The sequence below is a fragment of the Theropithecus gelada genome, chromosome 8 (genome assembly GCF_003255815.1).
Source record: "Theropithecus gelada isolate Dixy chromosome 8, Tgel_1.0, whole genome shotgun sequence".
Taxonomy (NCBI): domain Eukaryota; kingdom Metazoa; phylum Chordata; class Mammalia; order Primates; family Cercopithecidae; genus Theropithecus; species Theropithecus gelada.
In genome coordinates this window covers 106274545-106300629 of record NC_037676.1, presented here as the reverse complement: position 1 = coordinate 106300629, position 26085 = coordinate 106274545, and the positions used below count along the sequence as shown (strand labels likewise).

The following is a 26085-nucleotide window of genomic DNA, read 5'->3' as shown; positions in this document are numbered from 1 at the left end:
TTTCCTTCCTTTTGACATCTTGACCCTTTTCTTTTTGAGCAGTTTCTCCTCTGTCCATTTTTTTTTGGTAATATTTCATCTGATTTCCCTATGAACCCAACCTTGGGCTATAATATAGTCATTCTTTAATATTTTTACAGATTTCCTTAAATTCTCACCCCTTTACTCTAAACAAGCCTATCAACCTCCTTCATACTCAGCACAATCTATAATCTATAACTATGTTCTTCCCATAAGTTATGCAACATAATGTATTAATCAAATTATTTTACATAGCTTTCTTCATGTCAACTTACCTTATTTTGAAATATGTGTGTGTGTGTGTGTGTGTGTGTGTGTGTATACACACACACTTTTTTTGAGACAGGGTCTTGCTGCATTATCCAGGCTGGAGTGCAGTGCTGCAATTATGGCTTACTGTAGCCTTCAACTCCTAGGCTCAAGACAACCTCCCACCTCAGCCTCCCAAATAGCAGGGACTACAGGCGTGTGCCACCACACCCAGCTGATTTTTAAATTTTTTGTAGGGATGGGGTCTTGCTGTGTTGTCCAGGCTGGTCTCAAACTCCTGGCCTCAAGTGATCCTCCCTGCCTTGGACTCCTAAAGTGCTGGGATTACAGGCATGCACCACTGTGCATGGCCAATTTACCTTCGTATATGTTACGTTTTCATCACAGATATAGAAGTATAGAGCTTTAAATGGGCAAAGAGGAAGAAAGGGATCCGAAAAAAATCATAACTTAAATTCATTATGTTCTAATGAATATTAAGTGTTGTGTACATGTTAATATTTACTAAATCCTTGATCACAAACTTGGCTTATTACAAATGTACTCTTTCATTTCAACTCAGAAAATTTAACAAATATATTTTAATCATAACTGCCATCCAGTGCTACACTTTACTCATTCATATTCCTGTAAAACTTAAAGTTTAAAAACTCCCTTATCCTTCACTGACGCTTAAATGCCTGCTCGCAAAAATACTTTATAGCATAAATTATTCTCCTCTTCTAAACTTTAATTCCCTTACTTTATCTTCTGTTTAAGGGTCTTTAGTATGATGTATTTCCTGGCTACTTTACATATCTGGTTTCTTCTGACTCTTCTGGTTTAGTTCAAACATCACTTCCTTAGATAAGACTTCCTGGATTATTCCATCAAAAATAGCTCCTTCCCCACCCCAATCCCACTAGATTGCAAGAGAATTTTAAATAAGAGCACTTAAACTATCTAAGTTTAACTTTTTAGGGACTACTTTCTTTCAAAAAGATAATTTCCATGTGGGGAGATCTTGTATGTCTATGTCACTGTTATGTCTCCAGCACCTAGAATAAGGCCTGATGCATACATATTTAATAGATGTTTGTTGAACAAATAAATTTTTGGAATATAAAATATCTTTAGAGTAGGAGAATATGAATTTCAGAAATAACCTTTCCTTTATGGAGAGCAATTATATTGTATTACACTTTAATATACCATATAATAACTAGGAATGATTTGAGTCTAGCATAGCCAAATTTGCTGATTATTTGGTTATTTTATAAGGAGATTTTAATACTCTTGGAATTGTATTCCTATCTTAGTAAAGACTCATATTTTCACTACTAACACCTGAAATCTAGAACTGACTGTAATTCTGAGCACAAAGTATACATTTGGGCATTAGAAAACTATTTAAAGAAGGAATTTGAATAGTTTAAAATGATTTGTATTAACAATATGCTTCTGGCCACCTGCTAGACATTGAAAAATTTCTCTAATTTTAAACACAAGTCTTCAATCCTAAATGAGAAAAGTGGTAGACTATGTCTTTTTGTGTGTTTTCCTTTTTTGAAATTTATTTGCTTGCTATTGAAGTGGAAAATTTTTCATTTTGGCTGGTCATTTATTTTTATTTTTTCCTGTTGGTTGAAAGTATACACACACGCACACATACACACAAATTATCAACCCTCAACCTTATTTTTTAACAATGATGAAACTGAGATTGGAGAAATTAGGAAACTTGTCCAAGATCACATTGGCCTTCAAATTTCATGTTTTATTGCCTATACCAACATGCCTCTAGAAAGGGCAACAGAGAATAAAACATTACTTGTTTTATTGTTCTTTAATAAAACCATGGTTTCGGTTATTTGTTTGTTTTTTTGAGATGGTGTCTCCACTCTGTCGCCCAGGGTGGAGGGCAGTGGCGGGATCTCGCCCGGGGGCTCGCTGCAAGCTCCGCCTTCCGGGTTCACGCCATTCTCCTGCCTCAGCCTCCCGAGTAGCTGGGACTACAGGCGCCCGCCACCACTCTCAGCTAATTTTTGGTATTTTTAGTAGAGATGCAGTTTCATCGTGTTAGCAAGGATGGTCTCGATCTCCTGACCTCGTGATCTGCCCGCCTAGGCCTCCCAAACTGCTGGGATTACAGGCGTGAGCCACCGTGCCCGGCTAATTTTTTGTATTTTTAGTAGAGACGGGGTTTCACCGTGTTAGCCAGTATGGTCTAGATCTCCTGACCTCGTGATCCGGCCACCTTGGCCTCCCAAAGTGCTGGGATTACAGGAGTGAGCCACCGCCCGGCCTTTTTATTTTTTTTGAAGAAAAATCTAGAAGTAATTTGTCTTGTTTCTGGTGCTACGGATGAACAAATGAAGTGTTCAAGGTATAGTCCAATGCCCAGTTCTACTATTAAAAGAAATTTTCCCTTTTTAAAAATAATCCTGGAAGTGGGTATTATACAAACTCCTTACTAATTCATCATTACAGGTTACTGAGGTATTAAATCTGGATTCAAAATCCTGCTGATTCTGCTTATAACAAACATAAATCATAAAGAGTTAATAATGTATTTATCTAAAAAATAACCTCTTGACATAATTTGAGTTGTGTAATAATTAATAAGAGCTACCACTGTTTGATTTTTTACTGTGGATGAAACTTTGTAACAAGTTCTTTACAGATACTACTTCCAATTTCTTTCAAATTACAAAAAAGAAATGTGTTTCTAATGTATATGGCAAAAAAATTCTTCGTTTAAATGGTTGTGTATGCATATAACTTATTTAGCCATTGCCCCATTATTTAATATTCATGGTAAGATCATTTTTATTGTTACAAATAATGCTTAGTGAACATATCATACATATGTTTTTATTTGAATTTCTATTTCTACAGAGTCCAAAGTTTATGAACATTTTTAAGGTTCTTCGTTTATATCGCAGAAGTGCTTTACGGAAAGGTTATGCTAAATTTCACTGCTACTCTGTTATCATACTCTTACCATGGTTTTTTTTCAAATTTTTTTCTCTCCACATACAGGCATCACCATGGCGTTTTAAATAGGTGGACATGATATCTCATTTAAAATAGTATTTATTGAGTCATGATTGAAATGAAATTTTTTCATATGTTTACTTACCACTGCATGTCTTGTTTAGAGAAATGTCTGTATATATCCTTTGCCCATTTTTTCTATTAGAGTTTTATTGAATATATACTTTGTAAAAGTTATTCAGATGTTAAGGCTTTTAACATTTTATCTGAGTTGCAGCAAATATCTTCCCAACTTGTGTGCCTTTTATTTATGATTATTTTGATATTCCGAAATTTATACCTGCCACGTTGCACTCAGGATTCTTCCTCTTTTTAAATTTATTTCATTGCTTTTATTTTTAGGATGGCTTTCTTTTTTCACAGAAATAAATATTTTATGCTTTCATTAAAACATGATTAACCCCTTAATCTAGCTGGAGTTTACTAAGATTAATAAGAAGTGTTAAGCAGCCAGCCCAAAGTCATATCCCTAGTGACAGGCAGAACCTGAATAATAATTCATACCTGATTTCAATGCTCTTCCTCCTTCCACCCAACTATGTTTTTCAGAAATGATAAAGCTTAAGAGTACAGGTGCAATAAGCTTGATGCATAGATTTGCTTGTCAGTTATCTCCTAAACTAGCAATCACAAACTAGTATATCTGTAATGCATATAACAAAGAATTAATTCTAGATAATGGAAACAATGCATACACATCAAAATGCAGATGATCTGAAATAAAAATTCAGTTTTCATGTATTTTTGTAAAAAATAAAATTCTTTTATAGGGCTTGCTCTGTAGTGGACACAGTTTTCATGTGTTTTGCACATTATATTTTGGCTAACTTAATCTTTGCAATATCCATTTGAGGTAGTACTATAATTATTCCCATTTTACAGATGAGGAATCTGAGGCACAGGGTAACTTTCACAAGATCATGGAGCAAGTAAGTGGTGGAGCTGATGAGGCAGTTTAGTTCCAGAATCTGCTCTTATACTGCTTCTCAGACCAACATTTCTTACAGGAACAAATATTTTCCCTAACAGCTGAAATTTTTAGGACACAGAGTTAAGGTGGGTGATAGGCGTAGGTAAAACAGAATGTTATAGTATTCAGAATGTATGAGTAATACATTCATAATTTAGCAGTAACATCTTAAATTCAGGATTCAATTTCCAGTGTAGATGAAATTTTATATCTAAAAATAACTACAAAATGGTGCATTCCAAACCTCATTTTAAATGACTGACTTAATCACTAAATAGCTAATTGTTCCATAGTTATTTGTTCCATGTTGGGGTATCCCTACTCTTTTGAGTTCCAAGAGCTTTAATTATTTTCTTTTATTTGAATATTTATAAGCTTTAGTAAATTGAGCTTAAGTATTATACTTTATCAATAGAAGCTGTCATATGTGATATTTTATATGTACATATATATTTCATTTGAGACTTTTTTTAGATGTATTGTAATACTTAATAAAATATTTAAGCTTAAGCTTATATAAAATATTCCTATATACTAACATTTAAACTATCTATCCCAGTATTGAACATAGCATTGACACTTTGTGCCTCCTTATAGACTGAGTGATTTGCATTTTCAAGATTTCAGGGTACTAGGGTTATATAAGGTTTTCATGACTGAGCCATCTTGAGTATCTCCGTCTTTGACTTTCATCAATAATACTGATCAATACTAATCAAATAAAAGATGTAATCAATGCACACAGAGTATCTATAAAATGGATAGAATGTGAAATACAATTGATAATAATTAAGATTTTGGAAAATTTCAAGAACAGCTTATATGTGCATTTATATGTGTCTGTACATGCACATATATTAAATTACTACTATAATGAATGTTACTTCTCTTTACTGTTAAGGACATAAGTGCAACAATATGCCATATAAAAGCACAGAGCATTCAAAATATGTCATATATGCCACTCAAATCTGACAAGAATTGATATACAAGTTTGAAATGATACATGCTATAGTCTGAATATTTGTGTCTCCTCAAAATTCATGCTGAAACCCTAACCACTAAAGTGAGCATATTAGGAGATGGAGCCTTTGGCGGGTAATTAGGTCATGTGGGTGTTGTGGGATTTGTGCCATAATGAAAGAGGCCAAGAGAGATCCATTGCCCCTTCTACCATATTAAGACAAAGAGAAAAAAAGATGGTGGTCAATGAACCAGAAAGCAGGCCCTAGCCAGACACTAAATTTGTTGGCGCCTTGATCTTACTTAGACTTTCCAGTCCCCAGAACTGTAAGAAATAAATTTTTGTGCATTATAAGCCACCTAGCTTATGACATTTTGTTACAGCAGTCTGAATGGACTAAGATAATACATATCAATGGGCAACATTCAGAATAATCAGAGAACCAAAACAGAAAAGAGTACTGTAATTGTATTAATTTTTAGAAGTTTCACTTAGCCAACCCTGACAGTAAGTGATTATTTTACTAAACATTATAATTACAACACAAAATATATGTTACTTATTCCCAACTGTATTTTTATTAAGAAATGTTTGAAATCTATTCCATTTGAATTGTTAAGCTTTTCAAATTAACATTAGTATCTGGAAGACAAATGGATCAGTCTGAAATAGTAATTTATAACATATTTTCTCAAACTCTTAAGGTAGCACAGATCCAACTATAATAATAATTTAATAATTATTAACATAATATCATAACAAAAATAAATATCACAATAATAATAATTAATCTAAGAGACTGGTGAGAAACACAGCTGACAAAACATTTTTTAAGCTGAGATCTCCTTATGAGTAAAATGTATATTATACAAGCACCAATCTTGTCAAATGCTCTAAATCAGGTCTGAAAGTAATTCTAAAAATTTTTGTAGTTGAAACTTAAGATATTAGTTTATGTAACTTAACAAATAGTATTTTTAAAAATTATTTTGTATTAGACTTGTTTAACAACGATTTTAAAAAATTGTGATATGAAATTTCATATGAGTAAGAAAAGGTGTAATACACCCTAATAAAGCATGCTACTTCTCATTTAAAAGAAGCTTCATTATGATTTGCAAGTGCTAAGTCAACATTTTTTGCTGCTTTCAGATGTGTAATCAATTCCTCCATTTATTGTGTAGAATGATGTAGTGATTATAATTGGACCTTGTAATGCAATTGAAGGTCTTATAATTGTGGTTTAAAACATAAAACATATACTTTGACCAAATATGTTAGTGAAGTAATTGGACTTGTGAAATTGTTTCTCCATCATATTTTGGGCTAAAATTTATAAAGAATGATAACCAACTTGCATATTCATTGCATATTCATTAGAGATGTGAGTGACAGAATAATAAAGATATTACCTTTTATTGGCCACATACTACAGTCAGTTTTTGAAAAGCCTTAACTTTAGTTTGCTTTTATTAAACAGGTGAAATACATTCTGAATTGCTTGTCACAAAATTTACTGCTTCCTCTTCTAAAATGATTTCCTTTTTCTCTGAATGTTTTCCTATCCTCTGTATTATTCTCGCTTTACTCTTACTTTGGAAGAGAATGCATTAGTCTTTATTTATCTCTAGGCTTATGTGAGTTTGTAGAATCCCAAATACAATGCTGGTTATATAGACCATGTCTCCCTTACAGTATTAGGGGTCTGTAACAGAAATCCAGAAAGCTCAGGCTTCAACTTCATCATACTAGGAGGAAAATGGGTGTTATAGATCTATAGCTACCATTACAATTTTAAAAGTGTATGTTAAGAAAGACTTCAAATTATGTTTAGTTAACTATGATAATTAATTTAGAACTTAAGATTTGAAGACAATAAAACATTTTTGCCTCCATAAATTTAAACATTCAACACACATCCTAGATACCATTTTTTTTTTTTTTGTAAGAAAAGTTGCTTCCATTATTAATCTTCTCCTCTTTGGAGTCTTCAAATTCTCTCAACCAAGTCCTTTTCCTCTGCCTTTATGCATATCATAAAGATTCCTTTGCTCAACCTTTAAGTTGTACCTCTGAATTTTCTTCCCTCTCTAAGCTTAAATTCCTTATTATTCTCCTTGTTTTGCTACTACTAAATTACATGGTTCATTCCTTCCAGCCAGCACTCATTCTTAACATTTTCCAGTTGGTACGTCAAAACCCTACTATCCTGAGCTTCTTTCTCTAATTCTTTCTGCATTGCTTAGAGACCTCCTAATCTTTTCTACTGTGGTCTAAAACCCTGTTCCTTTTACTTAAATACAATATATCCCTCAACTTCATCAGAGAACGTTCATTTCCCTTCGTATCATGAATGGAATGTTGACCCTTCAAGAATACTATCTCCCTCAGAAACATTCTGAGGGGAAGCTGCTCAAAATCCTTTAACTTACATATATACTATAGAAGCTCAGAAATGGCATCAGCATTCTTCTTGGTATGAATTGCTGCTTCCACATGTTTACTTTTCTAATCTATGTGAAGTCTATGCCTTTTATGTTCATACCATTATTCTTCCTTGTTGCTACCATCTATATTCCAGGCAATTTCCTTCACATATCTATCAAGCTGAGGCTGTCAATAATTTCAATGTCTGTATAAAAATGCTAGCATCAAAATTTGTTGCTTTATTTGCATTCCCAAACTGTAATCCATGCTCCATCTTGGAAACTCACTCCTCAAAACAAACATTTTATCTTCACATTATTTGGAATTGTCCAACATCTGAAAATTCTAAAGATAATTAAATTGTCTCTCATAATAACCTGCTTAGTTTGCTTCTATTGCCTTAGATATCACCACAAATTTCATTTCTTTCATTGAGACCTTCTCTCCCAATTCATCAAAAATTCTGCATGATTTTACATGAAAACATGATTTAACACAACATCCTTCCCAATCCATTTGAACATCACTTCAACTACTTCCCTTGCCAGCCACCCTAAATATCCCTATTCTCCTCTACTTTCTATATAACTGCCCACAAAGTTCCAGCTGTGATCCAAATGATTAATTACTACATCCAAAGTGTACTAATGAGCCAATCATTACACAATCTTAGAGAACCAATGCCATCACAAATTTAGGGTCTCCACTCAGCTAAACTATAACCATTCTTCAGGATATCCTTGGTGAGCTCCCTGTCTCATTTCCCATGGTATTCTTAACTTTAAAATTTCCCCAAGCCATCAAGAAGCCTATTTTATATTAACTACCTTCATTTTTTTCTTTTCCATCTCCTTTCCCTTCTATTTGGTTTCTACCCACAACTTTACTGAATCAATAAGGCAAAGATCATTATTGACTAGTTCTACCATTTAACAACATATTTGTCTTCTCTAGATTTTGTCTCCGCTGCTTATACCCCTTTCTTAAGATTCACTTCTATCATAGATTTTTTTAAATTCTCTTCTTTCATGAATATCCTACTGTCTTTAATCATGTTCAACATAGTTTTCTGGCTTTTGTTCTTTCATCCATTCCCTAAATGTAAATAAGTGCTGGTGATCCCCAAATTTTGATTCTTGTCTCTCTTACTCTTCACATACTACTGACAATTCCATTAATTCCAATGGCATCACTTGAATGCTGATATGGTACCCTAGTCTATGTCTCTAACACAGACTTCTCTCCTGAATTCCAGACAACCAATCATCTCTACAAGATATTTATACGTGAATACTTCTAAAAGTGAATTCTGTCTTTCCCCTGAAACTTGTACAACATATATTCCCTATCCTAATAAAATGTACCATCAAACATTTCAGTCACCTGAAATCATTCTATTCCTCTTCTTCCTGCATCAATAATATCCAGTCTGATCAGTGACCAGGACTTGTAGGTTCTACATCTTTATATAACTTCTCATGTATTGATTGCCTCTACTGATACCTTAATTCAGACCATTATCATTTCTTAACTGATTCATTACACTATCTCCATATATGATCTTTCTGCTTATATTGCTGCAGTCCATCTTTTACATAACTGCCAAAGTAATCTTTTAGAAACAAATATCTACCTATTCTGTTGCTTTATATGTTTCAGTAACTTACACAATCTTTATAAATCTGGTCTCTCCTACTTTTGCCTAAACTTGTGTGAAGCTATTGGCCATACTGTTTCCTCTGCCTGAAATGCTCTCTACACAAGAGGCTAACAGTGTTCTAGCTTTTAATATTCAACCAAATTCTTCTACGAAGTCTTTCTTGAACTAATATCTATCCTTCCCAGGGGAAAGGAATCATACCATCTTTTCTGATTCCATAATATTTTATATATATGTGTATATATATGTACATACACAATATATATACACACACACACATACATACACTCACACTAGGAAACACCTGCAAGGATATATATATATACACACACACATACATACACTCACACTAGGAAACACCTGCAAGGATAGGGAGCTATTGTGTGTCTCCTGTTACTTCCAGCACCTAGAACAGTACCAAATGTGTTTAATGAATGCTCAAGTTTCAGCTCAAGTGTTACCTCTTCTAAGACACTTTTTCTGACTGTCTAGTTGAAATAAGCTTTATTTCAGTTTATATCTCTGTAGAATATATTGTCAGAATAAGCTGCACTGACACATAAACAGACCATGTTATCCACATCTTTTAACTCTTCAGTGATATTGATAGCTTTTTTAGGGTATTAGGTCTTTGGTATTCTCCACAGTGTAGAACACTGATGAACTCATGTTAGAAATCAAATACTTTTGAAATTATTTTAAAAAACCAAAAACTAGTTTTAAGTCTAAAATGCTTGAAACCAAACATATATTTCTCTGTGTGTGTGTGTGTACCTAAGCATACATATACACACACATTCCATTTGCCTTTAGTTATTCAGTTTATGGAAAAATTACATATATACATATTAAAAAATTAATTATTTTACTTTTATCCATCTAATTGGAGCAGTTGCTGTTGATAGTTGAATATACAAATGCCTCAATTAAAATACTCATAAGATTTAATATTTTGTTATATTACAAAGGAATGAAAAATTATGAAATGAATAAAAAATGATTAAACATTTCTAGGACAAGTTAGATAAATAAAATAATAACAAAAAAAGCAGAAGAGACAGACCTGCATATCTTCTCCTTGTAGAGTCCAGTTCTTCTGTGATCACATCGTGTAATGGACAGACATAGACAAAGGAGATGGGAGTGAGTGGATGTACTCAAAAGGTAAAAAGTGACACTGATGGAAAGGGCCTCAAATCATTTTGAGAAAGAATCCTGTGTACAGTTTTAGGGAAGATATAATCAAATGCATTCCACAAAATAATACATAAGAACTAATGGCAAGTTGATTTTGCTACTATAGGTTAGCAGATTTAGAAAAATAAAGTTAGTGAAGAAATAAAGAGGATCCAAAAGTTTACAATTATTTACGTACAGCAAATCCTGAACACCAATGCTGAAGAAAGATACCATTAGTAAAAACAGTGTTAGTTGTACGACCACATTGTTCAAGACATTACTGAGTTAATTTAAAGTCAGTTACAATGCTTTCGAACTTTTAATTGTCTGAAGAAAAGATTTAATTGAGTCATCACCAAAAAGAGCAATAAAAATAGTTTCAACAGATTTCTATTCCTTTTATGCTTCCCCAGTAAACCAGTGTGCACACAAAGAATGGTCATCAGGCTAATATTTAATTGAATTATTTCAATACAGCAAAATATCATAAAAATTTAATGAAGTAATAATTATAGTACAAGTCTTTATTAGAAGAGTAGCTGAAATATATGGCTTCATTTCAGCATTAAAAATCCAAACTAAACTTCAATGTAGACAAATTTTCTTTGATCATATTCCCTTTTAATCCTATTCATTCAACAGATTCTTACAAATGCCACTTTATAGATTATTAAAATTTATGCTAAAATGTATCCATCCAAATCCATCAACTATAACAGATATGACACATGTTTTGGAAATACTTTTTCCCTCAGTGCTAGTGAAGAAGTTCAAATAACATTTTACACAGTGACTTCAAAACAGAAAAATGTCTGTTAAAATCAGCATTCTAAGAAAAAATTTCTTCCACAGATATTAGTGAGTATGATTGACACAGATGAACAATATGCCACAAAACCAAAATTTTCTATTTTAATTTACACACTTAGTGCTGAATCAGCTACTACAAATTCTAAAATCAAACACCACATTTAAGTTCTGCAATAGTTGCATCATTCTTTTTGAGTGATGTATACAGCAAAGCATATTGCATCAAAATATACTTGCAATATCAACATATTAAAATTATAGCTCTTTAGAGAATGATTTCCTATAACAAATTTGTCTCTTTATATGAATAGTGATAAAATAAAAACTTTCCATTAGACTAAGTCCATTAGTACTAGCTAAGATGACCAATGTAGACAAATTTTTCTTAGAAAAAACCCAGAAATCTTAGTATGAATTATAGAAAACTGGAAAAGAAATGACATTTTGAAATTTAATATCATTTTCATTATTATATGAACACATTTTTTCACCTGTTGAAAATAAGACATTAAATCTCATCACAAATTACAAACCATACTGCTAACAGGATTAACCACTAGAAAAAAAATCTTCATATTCTTCTGAAATTTACTAATACACATTAAAATGATACATGCTATATTTTTGTTTCCATCATCAATCCACCTGCTTCTCAAAGAAGAATAAGGTAGGAAAATCACAGTTTATTAATAACCTAGGCTAATGCCGACTTTCATATGTTGCATTGTGTTTTTAAACACAAAATTTCCCTAGATATACATTTTCCACACTACTAAAAGAGTTTCCTCAAATGTTAAAATGAAATTGGTATGAAGTGGATGAAATAATGGTTTCCATATATTCCATCTCTAAGAAAAGATTTTATTGTTTGCAGAAAGTATTAAAAACTACACAAATAAATGAAGCTTCTTTCTTCACCTAGTATTTTCCTATATTTTGGATTACTTTATGTGTTATCAATCCAATAGTTTTCATATTATGTGGATCCAAATATGAAAAATTATTCTCAATTCACTCATTAATTAATTTTAGTGAGTAACAGAGGCACACATAGTTCCAGTGACTTACCCAATGATAAAAAACAAGTTCAGTTGCAGAGCCAGAAATAGAACAGGGGTCTCCTGATTACCAGGTCAATTTTCTTTGTACTAGATACTATATGACCCAATGAAAACATGTAAAATACAAAGTCAAAGCAGAAAAAATAATTCTCTCATGGTGACGCCTGAACTGGACATTTTATTATACAGTATTTAATTAGAAACATTTTTTTCAAAGTGGCACATTCTGCAACTGTCAAGTAATTCACCAATGCTTTCATTCTTGTAAGGAATATGGCAAAACTTATCTTAGAGTCAATAAAAAACTTTTTTTCAGGAAGTACAAAATTTATATGACTAATAAGGGGATGAAAATGAAATATTTTGAAAATGATTTCACTACTAACTAAAAGTATCAATTAAGTCATTTGCCATAGTTTATCTGAATATAATCCATTAATGAGTCCATAACTAAGCTTACATAAAAATATAACTTTAGCAAATAAAAATTAATGTAATACATAAAACCTCAATATATAAATATAGTTGTATCATATACATTTAAAATATTTTTGGTTTTTTGGATTTCCTGTGGTTATAGTTTTATTATGTACTACTGCATTTAAACAGCCTCATTTTAAAAGAGAAACATATAGTCAACTACCTTACTTAAGCAGCCATGTCTTAGGCAAATGATAATATGCGACAAGTACTTATTTTGCATATGGTATTATAATGACTAGCAGACTTCGGTGAACCTTGAAAGAAGCTAAGAGCATCCCCTCTACTTCTCCCATATTTCTCATTACCATGCCACAGTCAAATATTCTACTTTTTAGTGCAGTTAATGAAGGGTTCTAATGAGAACTCTTTCTTTTTCATTTATCCAATAACCAGTTACCAGACTCTTCTATAACTAATAAACTCAACTTTTCATCTAATCAATAACCAGTTAAGACTGATTAAGGATAGTAACTGTATTCCCTCTTTTAGGTGCCCAGGTACTATTACAATTATGGCTGGATCTTTGTTTTAGACAGAAAATATAAAGAATTTCTTTGTAAAAACAAAAACAAGTACAGTGTTTTTTGTTCATTCCATCATACAAAATAAAATATTTTCATAAATTATGATGAAATAAAAGACACATAAATTATACTGAATAAACTCATAAGCACCATGTCATCACTTATGGTAAATTATTTTACAACAAATATTTTAAAATTTAAGATACCATCAAGTTGCAAACTATTTAATATAAAAAGCAAGATGGGTGTGATTTCATTATTGTGTATCATATAGTGTGCTTATACAAACCTACATGGTATAGCCTACTACACACCCAGGCTATGATATAGTCCTGTTGTGCCTAGGCTACAAACCTGTACAGCATGTTATTCTATTCAATACTATAGGCAACTGTGACACAATTGTATTTTGTATATCCAAACACAGAAAAGATACAGTTAAAATACTGTATTATAATCTTATGTGACCACTGTCATATAGACATCCATCCTTGACTGAACCATCATGATTTAGCACATGATTGTATATCTACATATCTGCATATATAGATATTAATGCATGTATAAAATCATTTTCACAAGCATATTTGGTAATATAGCAAGTTCATGAGAATATGATGTGAGCTTTTATGAAAATTTTGTGCAAACTAAGAATTCTTCCCTTGCCAATGTAATAATGTTTTAACTATTGTTATGTTTCTACTGAACACATATCTCACGTTCAAATAGAAATGATCATCTGTAATCAATTAAAAAAAGACAAACACATGGGGCCTCTTTATCCACAAATGCAGTTTGCACCAAGGGTATTTGGATATCTATCTGAGATTCTGTTGATTGGCTAATGTTCTCACTTACCACCATTTACAACAGGCATACACTTGGTACTGTTACCAGATTTAATTGCAGTTGAATAAAATATGTCTATGTCTCATAGAAACAAGCACTATGTTAACAAGGTTCCTGACACAATGAAACAGAAGCATGAAGATTCTAAGTGTATATTAGAATTTGAATATAATTAGAAGCTAACCATAGTGTGAGGGCTCATTGAGTCTTAGAATGTTTCCTTTGGGGGAAGGAGAAATACCTTTCAAAAAAGAAGCCTAAGTAAGAACCTAGTAAGAGGGCCTCAGTGATACAAAGATCAGAATAGAAATCTCCTATTAAAACTAAATGCTTACCAAGTTTACAGATGACAAACTAGAACATCTCCACAGTGACAAAATCTTTTTGAAAAATTTCTCAATCCAAATGATGTGAAGTAATCATTTCTAAACTAATTATTTCCAATAATTTTGTCTACAACCATAAAATTACTGAACATTTACAATAATTTCAACCTATTAAATGGCCATCTATTAAATTAGGTGCACTATTTTCAAATACTTTGCTATTTTTAAAAATTCACTATAGTTACATAAAGAGGTTACCTATTTTTTTTTTTTTTTTTTTTTTTTTTAGAAGGAGTCTCACTTTGTCACCCAAGGTAGACTGCAGTGGCATGATCTTGGCTCACTGCAACCTTTGCCTCCTGGGTTCAAGTGATTCTCCTGCCTCAGCCACCTGAGTAGCTGGGATTACAGGTGCATGCCACCACACCCAGATAATTTTTGTGTTTTTAGTAGAGACAGGGTTTCACCATGTTGGTCAGTCTGGTCTCAAACTCCTGCCCGCCTTGGCCTCCTGAAGTGCTGGGATTACAGGAATCAGCCATTGTGCCTGGCCTAAAAAGCTTATCTTTTAAATGCCTTCCTATTTTGGGCAGTGCTGTTTTTCTTTGATTTTGTCTTTGAAATCCAACATGTAATACATTTTTAAATGCAGAAAAAAAGAGAGTATGTACTGAGGGAGTTTAAAATAATTTATTTCCAGGCCGGGCACTGTGGCTCACGCCTATAATCCCAGCACTTTGGGAGACTGAGGTGGGAGGATCACGAGGTCAGGAGATCGAGACCATCCTGGCTAACATGGTGAAACCCTGTCTCTATTAAAAATACAAAAAAATTAGCCAGGCGTGGTGGCGGGCGCCTGTAGTCCCAGCTACATGGGAGGCTGAGGCAGGAGAATGCCATGAACCCAGGAGGTGGAGCTTGCAGTGAGCCGGGGTTGTGCCACTGAACTCCAGCCTGGGCGACAGAGTGAGACCCTGTCTCAAAAATAAAAATAAAATAAAATAAAATAAAACACATTTTATTTCCAAACTATAGCATGCTGTTTATCATAAGAAGAATGGTTACTGAAAAACAGTCTTGGTATTACAAACTTGTCTGTATATGCAGAGAAAACAACTAATTTCAAATGAGCAACTAACTTCATAAATCATGAAATTTCACTTCATGATTACTATGAAAGAATGTGTTATTTACTTCTTAAGATATTAGTAGTATTTAATTCCAAATTCTACCACCTGATTTGTCATATAAAACATTTGTTTGTCTTACATCATTTTTTCCATTAAGAATAAAATACGCTTATTTTACAACAATTCAGAAATTACCAGAAATTATCAAGCTGCTGATAATGACCAAGAACAGAACCCTGATTCCTTTTTCCAGACTGGATGGCTTAAACTGGCACTTAATAAGAAGCCTGATTTGGAATACCGCTTTAGACTAAAATAAATTTTTCCTACTTTCAAGAAATCTTAAACATTCAAGAATAAAAAGAAACAAAAGTACAAAATATCAAAATACTCAAGAAAAAAATGTTACGGTATAAAATTCACTAACAAAACACTTAATTGAATATTTACTTTTCCTAAAGATACGTTTTATAAAACATAATTCCAAAGGTAAAATTAAGCAAAAAAACCCCCTACTTACACTATAATTATAAATTCCATAAAGAACACAGTATGGAAATGTTCATGTTAGAAAAAATTTAAAGGTTAATACATTAATTAAATCAAATAATGCCAAATCTAGGGGCTTATGTACACATTAAAATATTATAGTTTAAATATTAAAATATTAACAATTTGTTACTCTGAATATTTTCAGCTTTCAAAAATACTGTAAAATCATACAGTATATCAGCAAAGGGTTTAGTTGCCAAAAAAAAGAGTTATTTTCCATATAACATACAAGATAAGAGCACATTATGGTTTCAGTTACAATAACAATAGCTGTGTCAATTCAAGATTTTCCTAGATGTAGCATAACTTACACTTAGAAAATAACAAATCAAAGCTCATAATCATTTTAAAGTTATATGTCCAAGTAAATAAATTCTGAACTACGTAAGTGCAAGATTAGTTTCTAAGACTAATTTTGGAGAATATGCAAAATGGTATCAATTCCAAAACATTCATTAAGCCTGAAGAACTTCTAATTTAAGGTAGCTTTCCCACTACTTTTTTGTGTGGTAAATAAAATATCAGCCTAAAATATTTTATGTGGAAATATGCTCTTATAAACATTTCTAATTACTATAAGGAAAGATAAACTCAGAAGGTAAAAATTATAAAATTCAATTGCGTAAAGCTTTTTTTTTCAATATTTAATATTACCGAATTACTAAAGATCATAATATTCTTATCTGGGATCAGATTGCTTATTGAAAAGATAACAGATTATCCACACTCATGTATCTTTGATTTACATTAAAAATATTTTATTAACTTTAAGGCCTAAAAATTTCTAATCCACATTCTACAGGAAGAAGACATTAAATGATTTACTCTAAAAATTATTTACAAAAGCTTGGGTTTAAAATAATACATAGGATTCATATATTTTATGTTCACATGAAAGATATTAATATGATAAATATTACATTTCCCAGTGATCTTTATCTATACTGATGTCATTTAAGATAAAAATATTACAAGTAGGGTCGGCCGCCGTAGCTCATGCCTATAATTCTAGCACTTTGGAAGGCCGAGGCGGGCGGATCACCTGAGGTCAGGAGTTTGAGACCATCCCGGCCAACATGGTGAAACTCCATCTCTACTAAAAATACAAAAATTACCCAAGCGCGGTGGCGGGTGCCTGTAACCCCAGCTACTCGGTAGGCTGAGGCAGGAGAATCGCTTGAACCAGGAGGTGGAGGTTGCAGTGAGCCAAGATCGCACCACTGCACTCCAGCTTGGCAACAAGAGGAAACTCTGTTTAAAAAAAAAAAAAAAAAAAGATACTGCAAGCAAATCACTTCTTTTGCTGATAATCCTCTCAAGACATCCCAGTTAAGAAATACTAAGATTATTCTTTTAAAAAAGCAGATATTAGTCATAGTACTCAAAATTCATCCAAATACTTGTTAACTCATTTACTAGTCCATGTGATGCCATTTAGCTCTTCGGTTCTATAGTCTCACATTTAAAATAAAAAATTCAAGTGTTATTTTTACTGCTAGTAAACATCCCAGAAATGGCAAATTTCCAGGCATTATAAATTGTTCTGGCATAGATTTTCATAAAACATCAATTGAAAAAGAAAACAATAGATGCTATTGATGCACAGCCAACTTTCCATCTCAAGTTTGGGCTCAATCCCATACAGTTTTTCTGATCCCACAAGTTTGCCAAATTAACCAACCCTTTGACGAGGAATCTTTGGCAATTTATTGAAGTGGGTTTCTTAGATTTCAGCACATAAAAATTAGATATTAAGCACTGTTTATAATCAATAGATTATTAATATAAATGCACTTAAACATAAAAGAAATAACTCCAAACATGTCTTCTGTAAAGCATAGGCTCATATAAACATGTTGTTGCAATATAGTCTGCTATATCTGTATCCTACTACTTTCTTCCCATTTTATTACTCCAAAGTTTTCATAATTAAACATATTCTTTAAATATCCTAATTTCCTTTTAGAAACAAACAGATAAGAATATTTATGAAGCACTAAAATTTAACATTGTTTTTACTGCCTTAGAATATTGCATACTTACTCACGACATTTAGGGTTTCAATTTCCAGGACCAATTTTCTAGGATACAGGAAAATACATAATCGCCAAAACAAAAAAAAACTATAATCATTTTAAACTATGACATTAAGGCACTATAGTTAAATTCAACTAAATAAAATATTTAAAGTAGATCTTTAAAATGTTGTGTTTCTGAGATGTCAAAATATTTTTTAGTTAAACATTGCATTGTTTTGTGTTTTAATATACAATGTAACTTATTTACATAGATATATATGGCCACAAACATATTCATGTATTGGACATGATGACAAAGTGGACAACAAATAAATAATAGTTTATGATCAAGGATAACATGTATCATACAATGTAGCAAGGGGAGAGGTTTACAGTAATAATTTTTGATATATAAATCATAACAAAACATTGATTTTATATTTATCTTGTTTACTTAAAAATATCCTTAAATATATTAAGCTAATCACTGTTTTCCCAATAAACTGATATTAACCGAAGATTTGAAAAGAGATATATTTTCTTACAACTTTATGAATAAATTTAAATTCCCAATGTGAATTCCAGTTTATTTTATTACATTTTCAGTATGTACTGTTTTACTAAAAAAAATTCACAGATTAAGTTTTCACTATGCCATCTTTCTTTGCTCTTCAGACTTATGTTACATGATACATTTTCTCAAAGCATCCTATCCTCCTTAAAGCACTTATTACAATTGTAATAGCTTAATAATGAGTATAATTATTTTTAAATTATGTATTTTTGCAGACATAATATGCATAATATGCAAACATAATAAGCAAGACAGGTAATTGCTATATCTGTCTTGTCTACACTAATAAGTCAGTGCCAACTAAAATGCTTGGAATACAGCAGGATGGCAACAAATACTTGTTAAACACTAGTTTAATTTTTACATTGACATCTTTTAAAATATGAATCTTAGAGCTTTAACATGAAATGAGTCAGTACATAAAAATACTTTATTACTACAGACACAACATTTTAAATTATAATATCATTAGTAAAACTCCATTTGAATTTTTAAATTTTCAATGAATCAATGTATTCTCATCCAATTACTAATTAAAAGTAGTACTGGATTTTTAGTTAATCAATTATCTCTGCACTTTGCCTTTTTAAATTTTATTCTTGGTTCAAGTTTTGTCTTCTACTTAACCCATTTATGCCTAGTGTTTCATAATTGGAATGCTAAGCTTGTGGGAATTATTTATATCCTACTGCTTAAGTTCATTGTCAAGGTCTGATTTTTCACACACAAAAAATGTGCAACCTCCAGCATAAATGGGTTAATCATATCTCTCTATAAAAAAAGAAGAAAGGGAGAAGAAAACAAAAACACTTTGTTTCAATTCACTGGTAGAATTAACAGTTTGAAGAGACTCCTTATTGAATTCACATACTATGCTAACCCTCTTCCTTGTGGTTGGCAACATATTTTATCTCCCGAGATTGTAAATAAATAATTACCAATATATGGTGTAAATATCTCAATAGCATTTGCAGTTAAATAATAGAAATATCCTACAAAGACAAACTTTAGATAGTATATTAAGCTTTTATTGTACTTTTTAGGGAAGCAAGTACCTCTGCATTGAAGTACTTCAGTTTTAGTCAACGTAATCAAATATGTAAAGTGGATGACCATCTGTGTTTAAATTAGTCATTTTTTCCCTAAAGGACTAATCTTCATAAGAATAAAATAATTATATTTTTCCCAAAGTATGTGTAATTAGTTTTCTAAACAAATCTTGAAATAAAGTATTTGCCACTCTAATCTAAATGGAATCTACACACTATCAAGTTCACACCAAAATGAGAAAAATGAGGTACAACAAGCACACACGCATTTTAGAAAGCATGAAATGCAATGCTTGTAGTCTCATGCTTTCATATGGTTTCCAAAGCCTGACAAACCTGGCTCAGATTGATGTTTCTTTTTCGGCAATGGTTTGTCATCACTTATTGTACCATTCACCTTTCTCTGCTGATCTTCCCATGTAACTTCTAGTATAAATCAAAAATAATAATCAGAGCTTATCAGAAACATTAGACAATGTGCATAACAAGAATCTAAATACACTTCAGGGATCTATGGGATTTGGGGGGATATTTTTCCTAAATTCTCACATAAACTATGTAATATGCAGTTAACATTTTAAATATAGAAATGTGACATTAAAATTCTGCTTAATAAATTTCAAATTCCAAAGCACTAAAATTTACTTTCAGTATATCCCAAACAGAATTAAAGTCATAAAAAGAACAGAATTAATAAAATGGCATGTAATTAAAAGTTGTAAATTTATTTGTTTTTAAAATTCAATAAAATACAGAGGAACAAGCTTTAAGATTTGAAATTCTTAAATGATCATTGTATGTATCCCATCTTTATAGATTAAAGTTAATTTAATAAATATTAGGCAATTTGAAGAATGATTATATTCATGGAGACTTAACTATGAGGTGACTTTTTAGTAAGTAATATTTAAGAAACCCATATGTCTGCAAAGTAATTATATTCCAGCTAGTCTTTATCACACTATGTAGCCAATTCTATCTGAACACTATAATTTAAAGAGCATACAGTTTGAGACCAGCCTGGACAACATAGGTTCTCTTTTTTTAGATCTTTTTTTTTTTTAGAGATTCTATCTCTAAAAAAACTTTAAAAAATTAGCCAGGCATAGTGGCATGTGCCTGTAGTTCAGCTACTTGGAAGGCTGAGGTGGGAGAATCACTTGAGCCCAGGAGATCAAGGCTGCAGTGAGCTATTATTGCACCACTGCACTACAGCCTGAGTGACCGTGAGACCCTTTCTCTAAATAAAATAAAATAGCATAAATTCATTTATTAGTAAGATTTATATAATATTATATGTTCCAATGTGCTTTCATAGATGGCATCACGTTTGACTCTACAAAACACAGATGGGACCTTCTATTAGGTGGTTTATACAGGTGAGAAAATAGAGCTGACTGATAAGGATAAGCACTGAAAAATTATCTTAGCTTACAATTTCATACTCATTACATCACTTGATTTTCAAAGTAGCATACTGGGAATGGAAGAAATACGTTACAATTTCCTGTACTCAGATGAACTAACTTGGGGCAAAGGTCTAGAGTCACACAGTTAGTACACTGTAAAGCAGGCCCTGAGGCAAAGTTTCAAGAACTAAGCTCTTTGTCTTGTATCATATCACCTTCCTAAGATTAAGTTACTTTCAACAACAAAGAGAAGATGATTTAAGGATAGCATTTAGGAAGTCAACAATGATATAGCCTTGAAGAATAACTAACTTTGCAGGAAGGTATGAGGTGAAAGGGAGTTCTTTCTTAAATTTGATTAGTCAGTTGGGACTTTGGAAGCATAGAAGAAATAAGATGAGAAAAGGGAAACAAAAGTAAATTTAAGGGGAACGGTCTCCCAGAATGAAAGGAAAGGTTAGGAAAAGAAATTAGAAATATTCATTTACAAGTACTTCACTTAAACAACAGGTACACTTAAGCTTATGGATTATGAATGGGGAGAGGAAATCTTAAGGGCATTCCTTCCACTTTATTCCAACCTCTGCTTTAGTTCAGGCTATCAAATATTGGATGACTGAATTGCCCTAAATGGTCCTATGCCCTCAGTTTCTTCTCTTTCAAGTCCATCTTGCTTGCTGTCACCAAGTTACTTTTCTTAATACAGATGTGATTGAATGTCCATCCTGCTCAAAAACATATGATAAATCCCTTGGTATTTTAAAGTATCCCTGAATCCCTCTCATATTAATTTTGGACACATGTTCATTTATCTAAGTTGGGAAGGAATGATATAGTTAGGAAATATCCACCAATTCCACTATAAAATCCACTCCTAGGTAGATACTAGTCAAATTTGGAAATTAAGATATGGGTGCTAACATTCTCCCTGCCCTAGTAGCATTCATGAGAATAGAGAGAGGCAACAAAACAAAGCCAAGATCCTCTATCACTGTTGTATCCTATCACCCTAAATGGTATTCAATACCTAGAATGCCTGCAGAAGCAATCATTAATTACAAAGACTGTCAAAATAACTATCACTTTTGGTTCCCTTGTAAACTTTTTAAATACGTTTGCTTGTTTTTATTTTCCCCCCTCCTCTCCCTCCTTCCTTTTCTTTCTTTCTTATTTATAAGGTTATCTGTATTTGAAACAATGTAGACATTGTACAAATTAAAGGAACAAAATATATATTTTTTCAATCTCATTGTGTATTTTTAATAGGTGATATGGTAGGGTTTAGTCTATATAATCCTGGCAAAGAATTAATCACTAACAGTCAATTAGGAAGTTTGTAGATGTTAACTTTCCAAAACCAAACAAAATTAACCAACAATAATAAAACATAAAGAATAAATTGGAAAGAAAACTATTTGATACTTTAGACTTTATCAGCCACATTTCCAAAAATTCTTACTTTTTGTTAAATCCTAATGGATTAAACAGTTCTCTGTCCTAGAGAAAAGTATCCTAAAATTTGTATATTGATTTTTACACATGCATTGAAATATGAGAAATGTATTAGCACATTATGAGATAACTTATGCTGCAATCCAATCCTATTTATTTCCACCCTGGTATTGTTTCTTATGCAAGTCATTTGATTAAGAATAGCATCATGATTACTAATTCCCAAAAATCTATGAAACTATATACAGTCATACATTGCTTAATGACAGGGATATGTTCTGAGAAATGCATTGTTAGGTGATTTCGTCATTGTGCAAAGATCACAAAGTGTACTCACACAAACCTAGATGGGGTAGCCTACTATATACCTAGGCTATTTGATATAGCTTGTTGCTCCTAGGCTACAAACCTGTACAGCATGTTACTATACTAAATATTGCAGGCAATTACAACACAATGATAAGTATATATGTATTTAAGCATATCTAAATATAGAAAAGGTACAGGAAAAATATAGTATGATAATATTATGAGACTATTGTTGTATATGGAGTCTGTTATTGACCAAAACAGCATTATGTGGTACATTACTGTGTGTGTGTATATATGTATGTATGTGTGTGTGTGTGTGTATATATATATACACATTTGTTTATGTTTAACAACTGCTTCAGGGTGATCATAATCAGACTTAATTTGACTTTAAATATAAAACTAAAATTTTCAGATTTTTTGCTGAAAATACAAAATCATAGCAAGACATTACTAAGAAATTATAGTAATAATAACTAACATTTATATAGTAATTATTATGCGACAAGTATTGTTCCGCTTCATCTTCCCAACTTCAAACTTACTTGTTTGTATATTTGCTTTAGAGACAGAGTCACCCTTTGTCACCCCGGCTGGAGTGTGGTGGTGCAATCACAGCTCACTGGAGCCTCAAACTCCTGGGTTCAGCGATCTTCCCGCCTCAAGCTCCCAAGTAGCTGGGACTAGAGGTGTACACCACTACGCTTGGGTAATTAAAAAAAATTTTTTTTTGATAGAGGCAGGGTCTTATTAGGTTGTCCAGGCTGGTCTCAAACTGCTTTCCTCAAGCAATCCTCCTGCCTCGGCCTCCTAAAGCTTTGGGATTACATCTGTGAGCCACTGCACCTGGCCTATTATGTGACAACTATTTGTTCTAAGCAATTTTAATATACCAAATTATTTTAAAAAGTAAATTTATAGCATATCTACACAGCAAATAATATAATTTAGAATGGACAGATTTTGCCATTATAACCCTTCCAAGACAACTAGCAGTCTGCCACACCTTTTCCTACACTTGATTTCCTCCACCAACTTGTTTTCTATGAAGATGTGTATGTGATAATAGCTTGGGATTGTGCCCTCAGGAATATTTATATTTCAGTGTTCTAGAAAGGCTAAAAGCTTTGTATTATGAAAATAAGCCATTAGGTAATAGCGGAATATGAAATACCATGACAGGTAATGGCAGAAATATTTGGTACTGAAAACCTACCCAGAACCTCTCAAAACTTACCTTCTCCTTATAAAATTGACCCTGAATATGTACCATGATCTTAAGACACTTAATGTAAGTTACACATTATAGAGTAATTTTACCAGCTATGTTTTATTTCTTATCATTATATTATTTTTTCCCCTTGGGAGCTCCCTAAAGGCAAGAAATATGTCTTGTTTATCTTTGCATCCTTAATGGCTATCTAGTATAATACATTTAGAATAGAAGATATTGGTTGAACTACATCTTTAGCTAACGTCTAAAAGCAACAATTACAACAACAGCAAAAAACAAAAAACAAACAAAAAACCGGTTGAAGTCCATGCAAAGAGAACACAATCTAGAACAGTGTCATAGAACGCTATGAAGAGGCATGGTATATCAATACATGAGATTAACAGTCTAGACTAGAGATCTGCTGCTATGTGGATTGAAGAAAGGTAGTTATCCTCCAGAATTCTCCTCTTTTATCTATAAGGGAAAATAGTTTTATCAAAAGATGTATAATGTTCCTTCCAAATCTAAAAGTATTTGGTTCTAAATCAAGGAGCTATGTCACAGAACACTGATAGATATCTTGGTGAACTATAGGCACACGGTTCGAGGCCACATGGCATTAAACAGCAAAGTGGCAGACCTGGATTCAGAAGAAGCCAAGGGAACAAGAAGTTTCCCACATATCCTTCATGTATTCTGTTTCTTCGACCTCTCCTCACAGCTCTAGATATTTTTCTTTTCTTCCCTTTACAGCCTTTCAAAGGTGTCTGCACTTGCTGTCTCCATTCCTCTCTTCCCTTGAATCTACTCTAATCAGTCCTTTAGCCCTTATCACTCTACCAAAACTGCTCTTAATAAAAGTCAACATGGTGACTTCCTACTTGCTAAGTGTGCTGATTGTTTCACATTCTTGATAATTCTCTCCTTCAAGTAATTTCTTAACTTGTTACTCTTCTCCCAATTTCTCCATTTCTGGCTGCTTCATCTTCTCAACTTCAAAGTATCAAAGTGGTCCAGTTTATACTTCCTGGACCTCTTCTTTATCTACCTACATGTGTCTACTTGTCCTCTTGATAACCAGTCTTACAGTATAAATACCTCTTTATATGGATGAGTCCCAGATTTATAGCTACAGTCTACACCTCTAATATGAAATGTAGACCATATTTAATTTGGCATCTTCACTTGGATGTCTAACAGCATCTCTAACTTATCATATCCAAAACTGAGCACTGATATTCTCACTCAATCTATTATTCTCAAGTATTTCCCTGTATTAGTTAATAGAAACTCCATTATTTTTCTACTTAGGCTAAAAACTTGGATGTCATTATGGAATCTTTCTTTCTCTTTTACCTTGTTGGGAAATGTTGTTGGCTTTATCTTCAATATCTATTCAGAATCCAACAACTTATACTGCTATCACACTGGTCTAAGCCAGTATCATCTGTTTCCGGGGTTAGTGCAAAACCTAACAATGTTCCCTGTTAGCAATCTTAATTCTTGAGGGCATTCTCAACGTAGCAATTGAAGTCATCTTACTAAAAAAAAAAGGGGTATTGTGTCACTTTAATCCAAACCTTCCCATTTTATGTGATAAAAACCAAAATCCCAACTATGATCTATAAGTTCATATATGAGTCACCCCTCTAGCCGCAGCTATCCTTCTGACTGCACCTGCTACAACAATATACTTTAACGTATCCACAATATGCTTAAACCAATTAAAAAAAAAGTCCTCCCTTAAACTTACTTAGGAACTTTATTGTGATATATAAAATAAACTGTAAATA

At 32.3% G+C, this 26085-nt stretch overlaps 1 protein-coding gene across 34 annotated transcripts in view; it reads right to left on the bottom strand.

Moving 5' to 3' along the window:
- The window catches only part of RIMS2 (regulating synaptic membrane exocytosis 2), a 728068-nt gene that overhangs the window by 208061 nt on the left and 493922 nt on the right, over positions 1-26085 (bottom strand). For 6 of the 34 annotated variants that reach the window (XM_025395349.1, XM_025395355.1, XM_025395353.1 and 3 more), the window contains one exon: positions 10412-10444. The exons of 25 other annotated variants lie outside the window; for them this stretch is intronic. In XM_025395349.1, the coding sequence (XP_025251134.1) occupies positions 10412-10444 (33 nt within the window). Of the gene's footprint in view, positions 1-10411; positions 10454-26085 lie in introns of all 34 variants that reach the window. 3 more of the 34 variants (XM_025395352.1, XM_025395361.1, XM_025395363.1) reach the window with 2 other exon arrangements.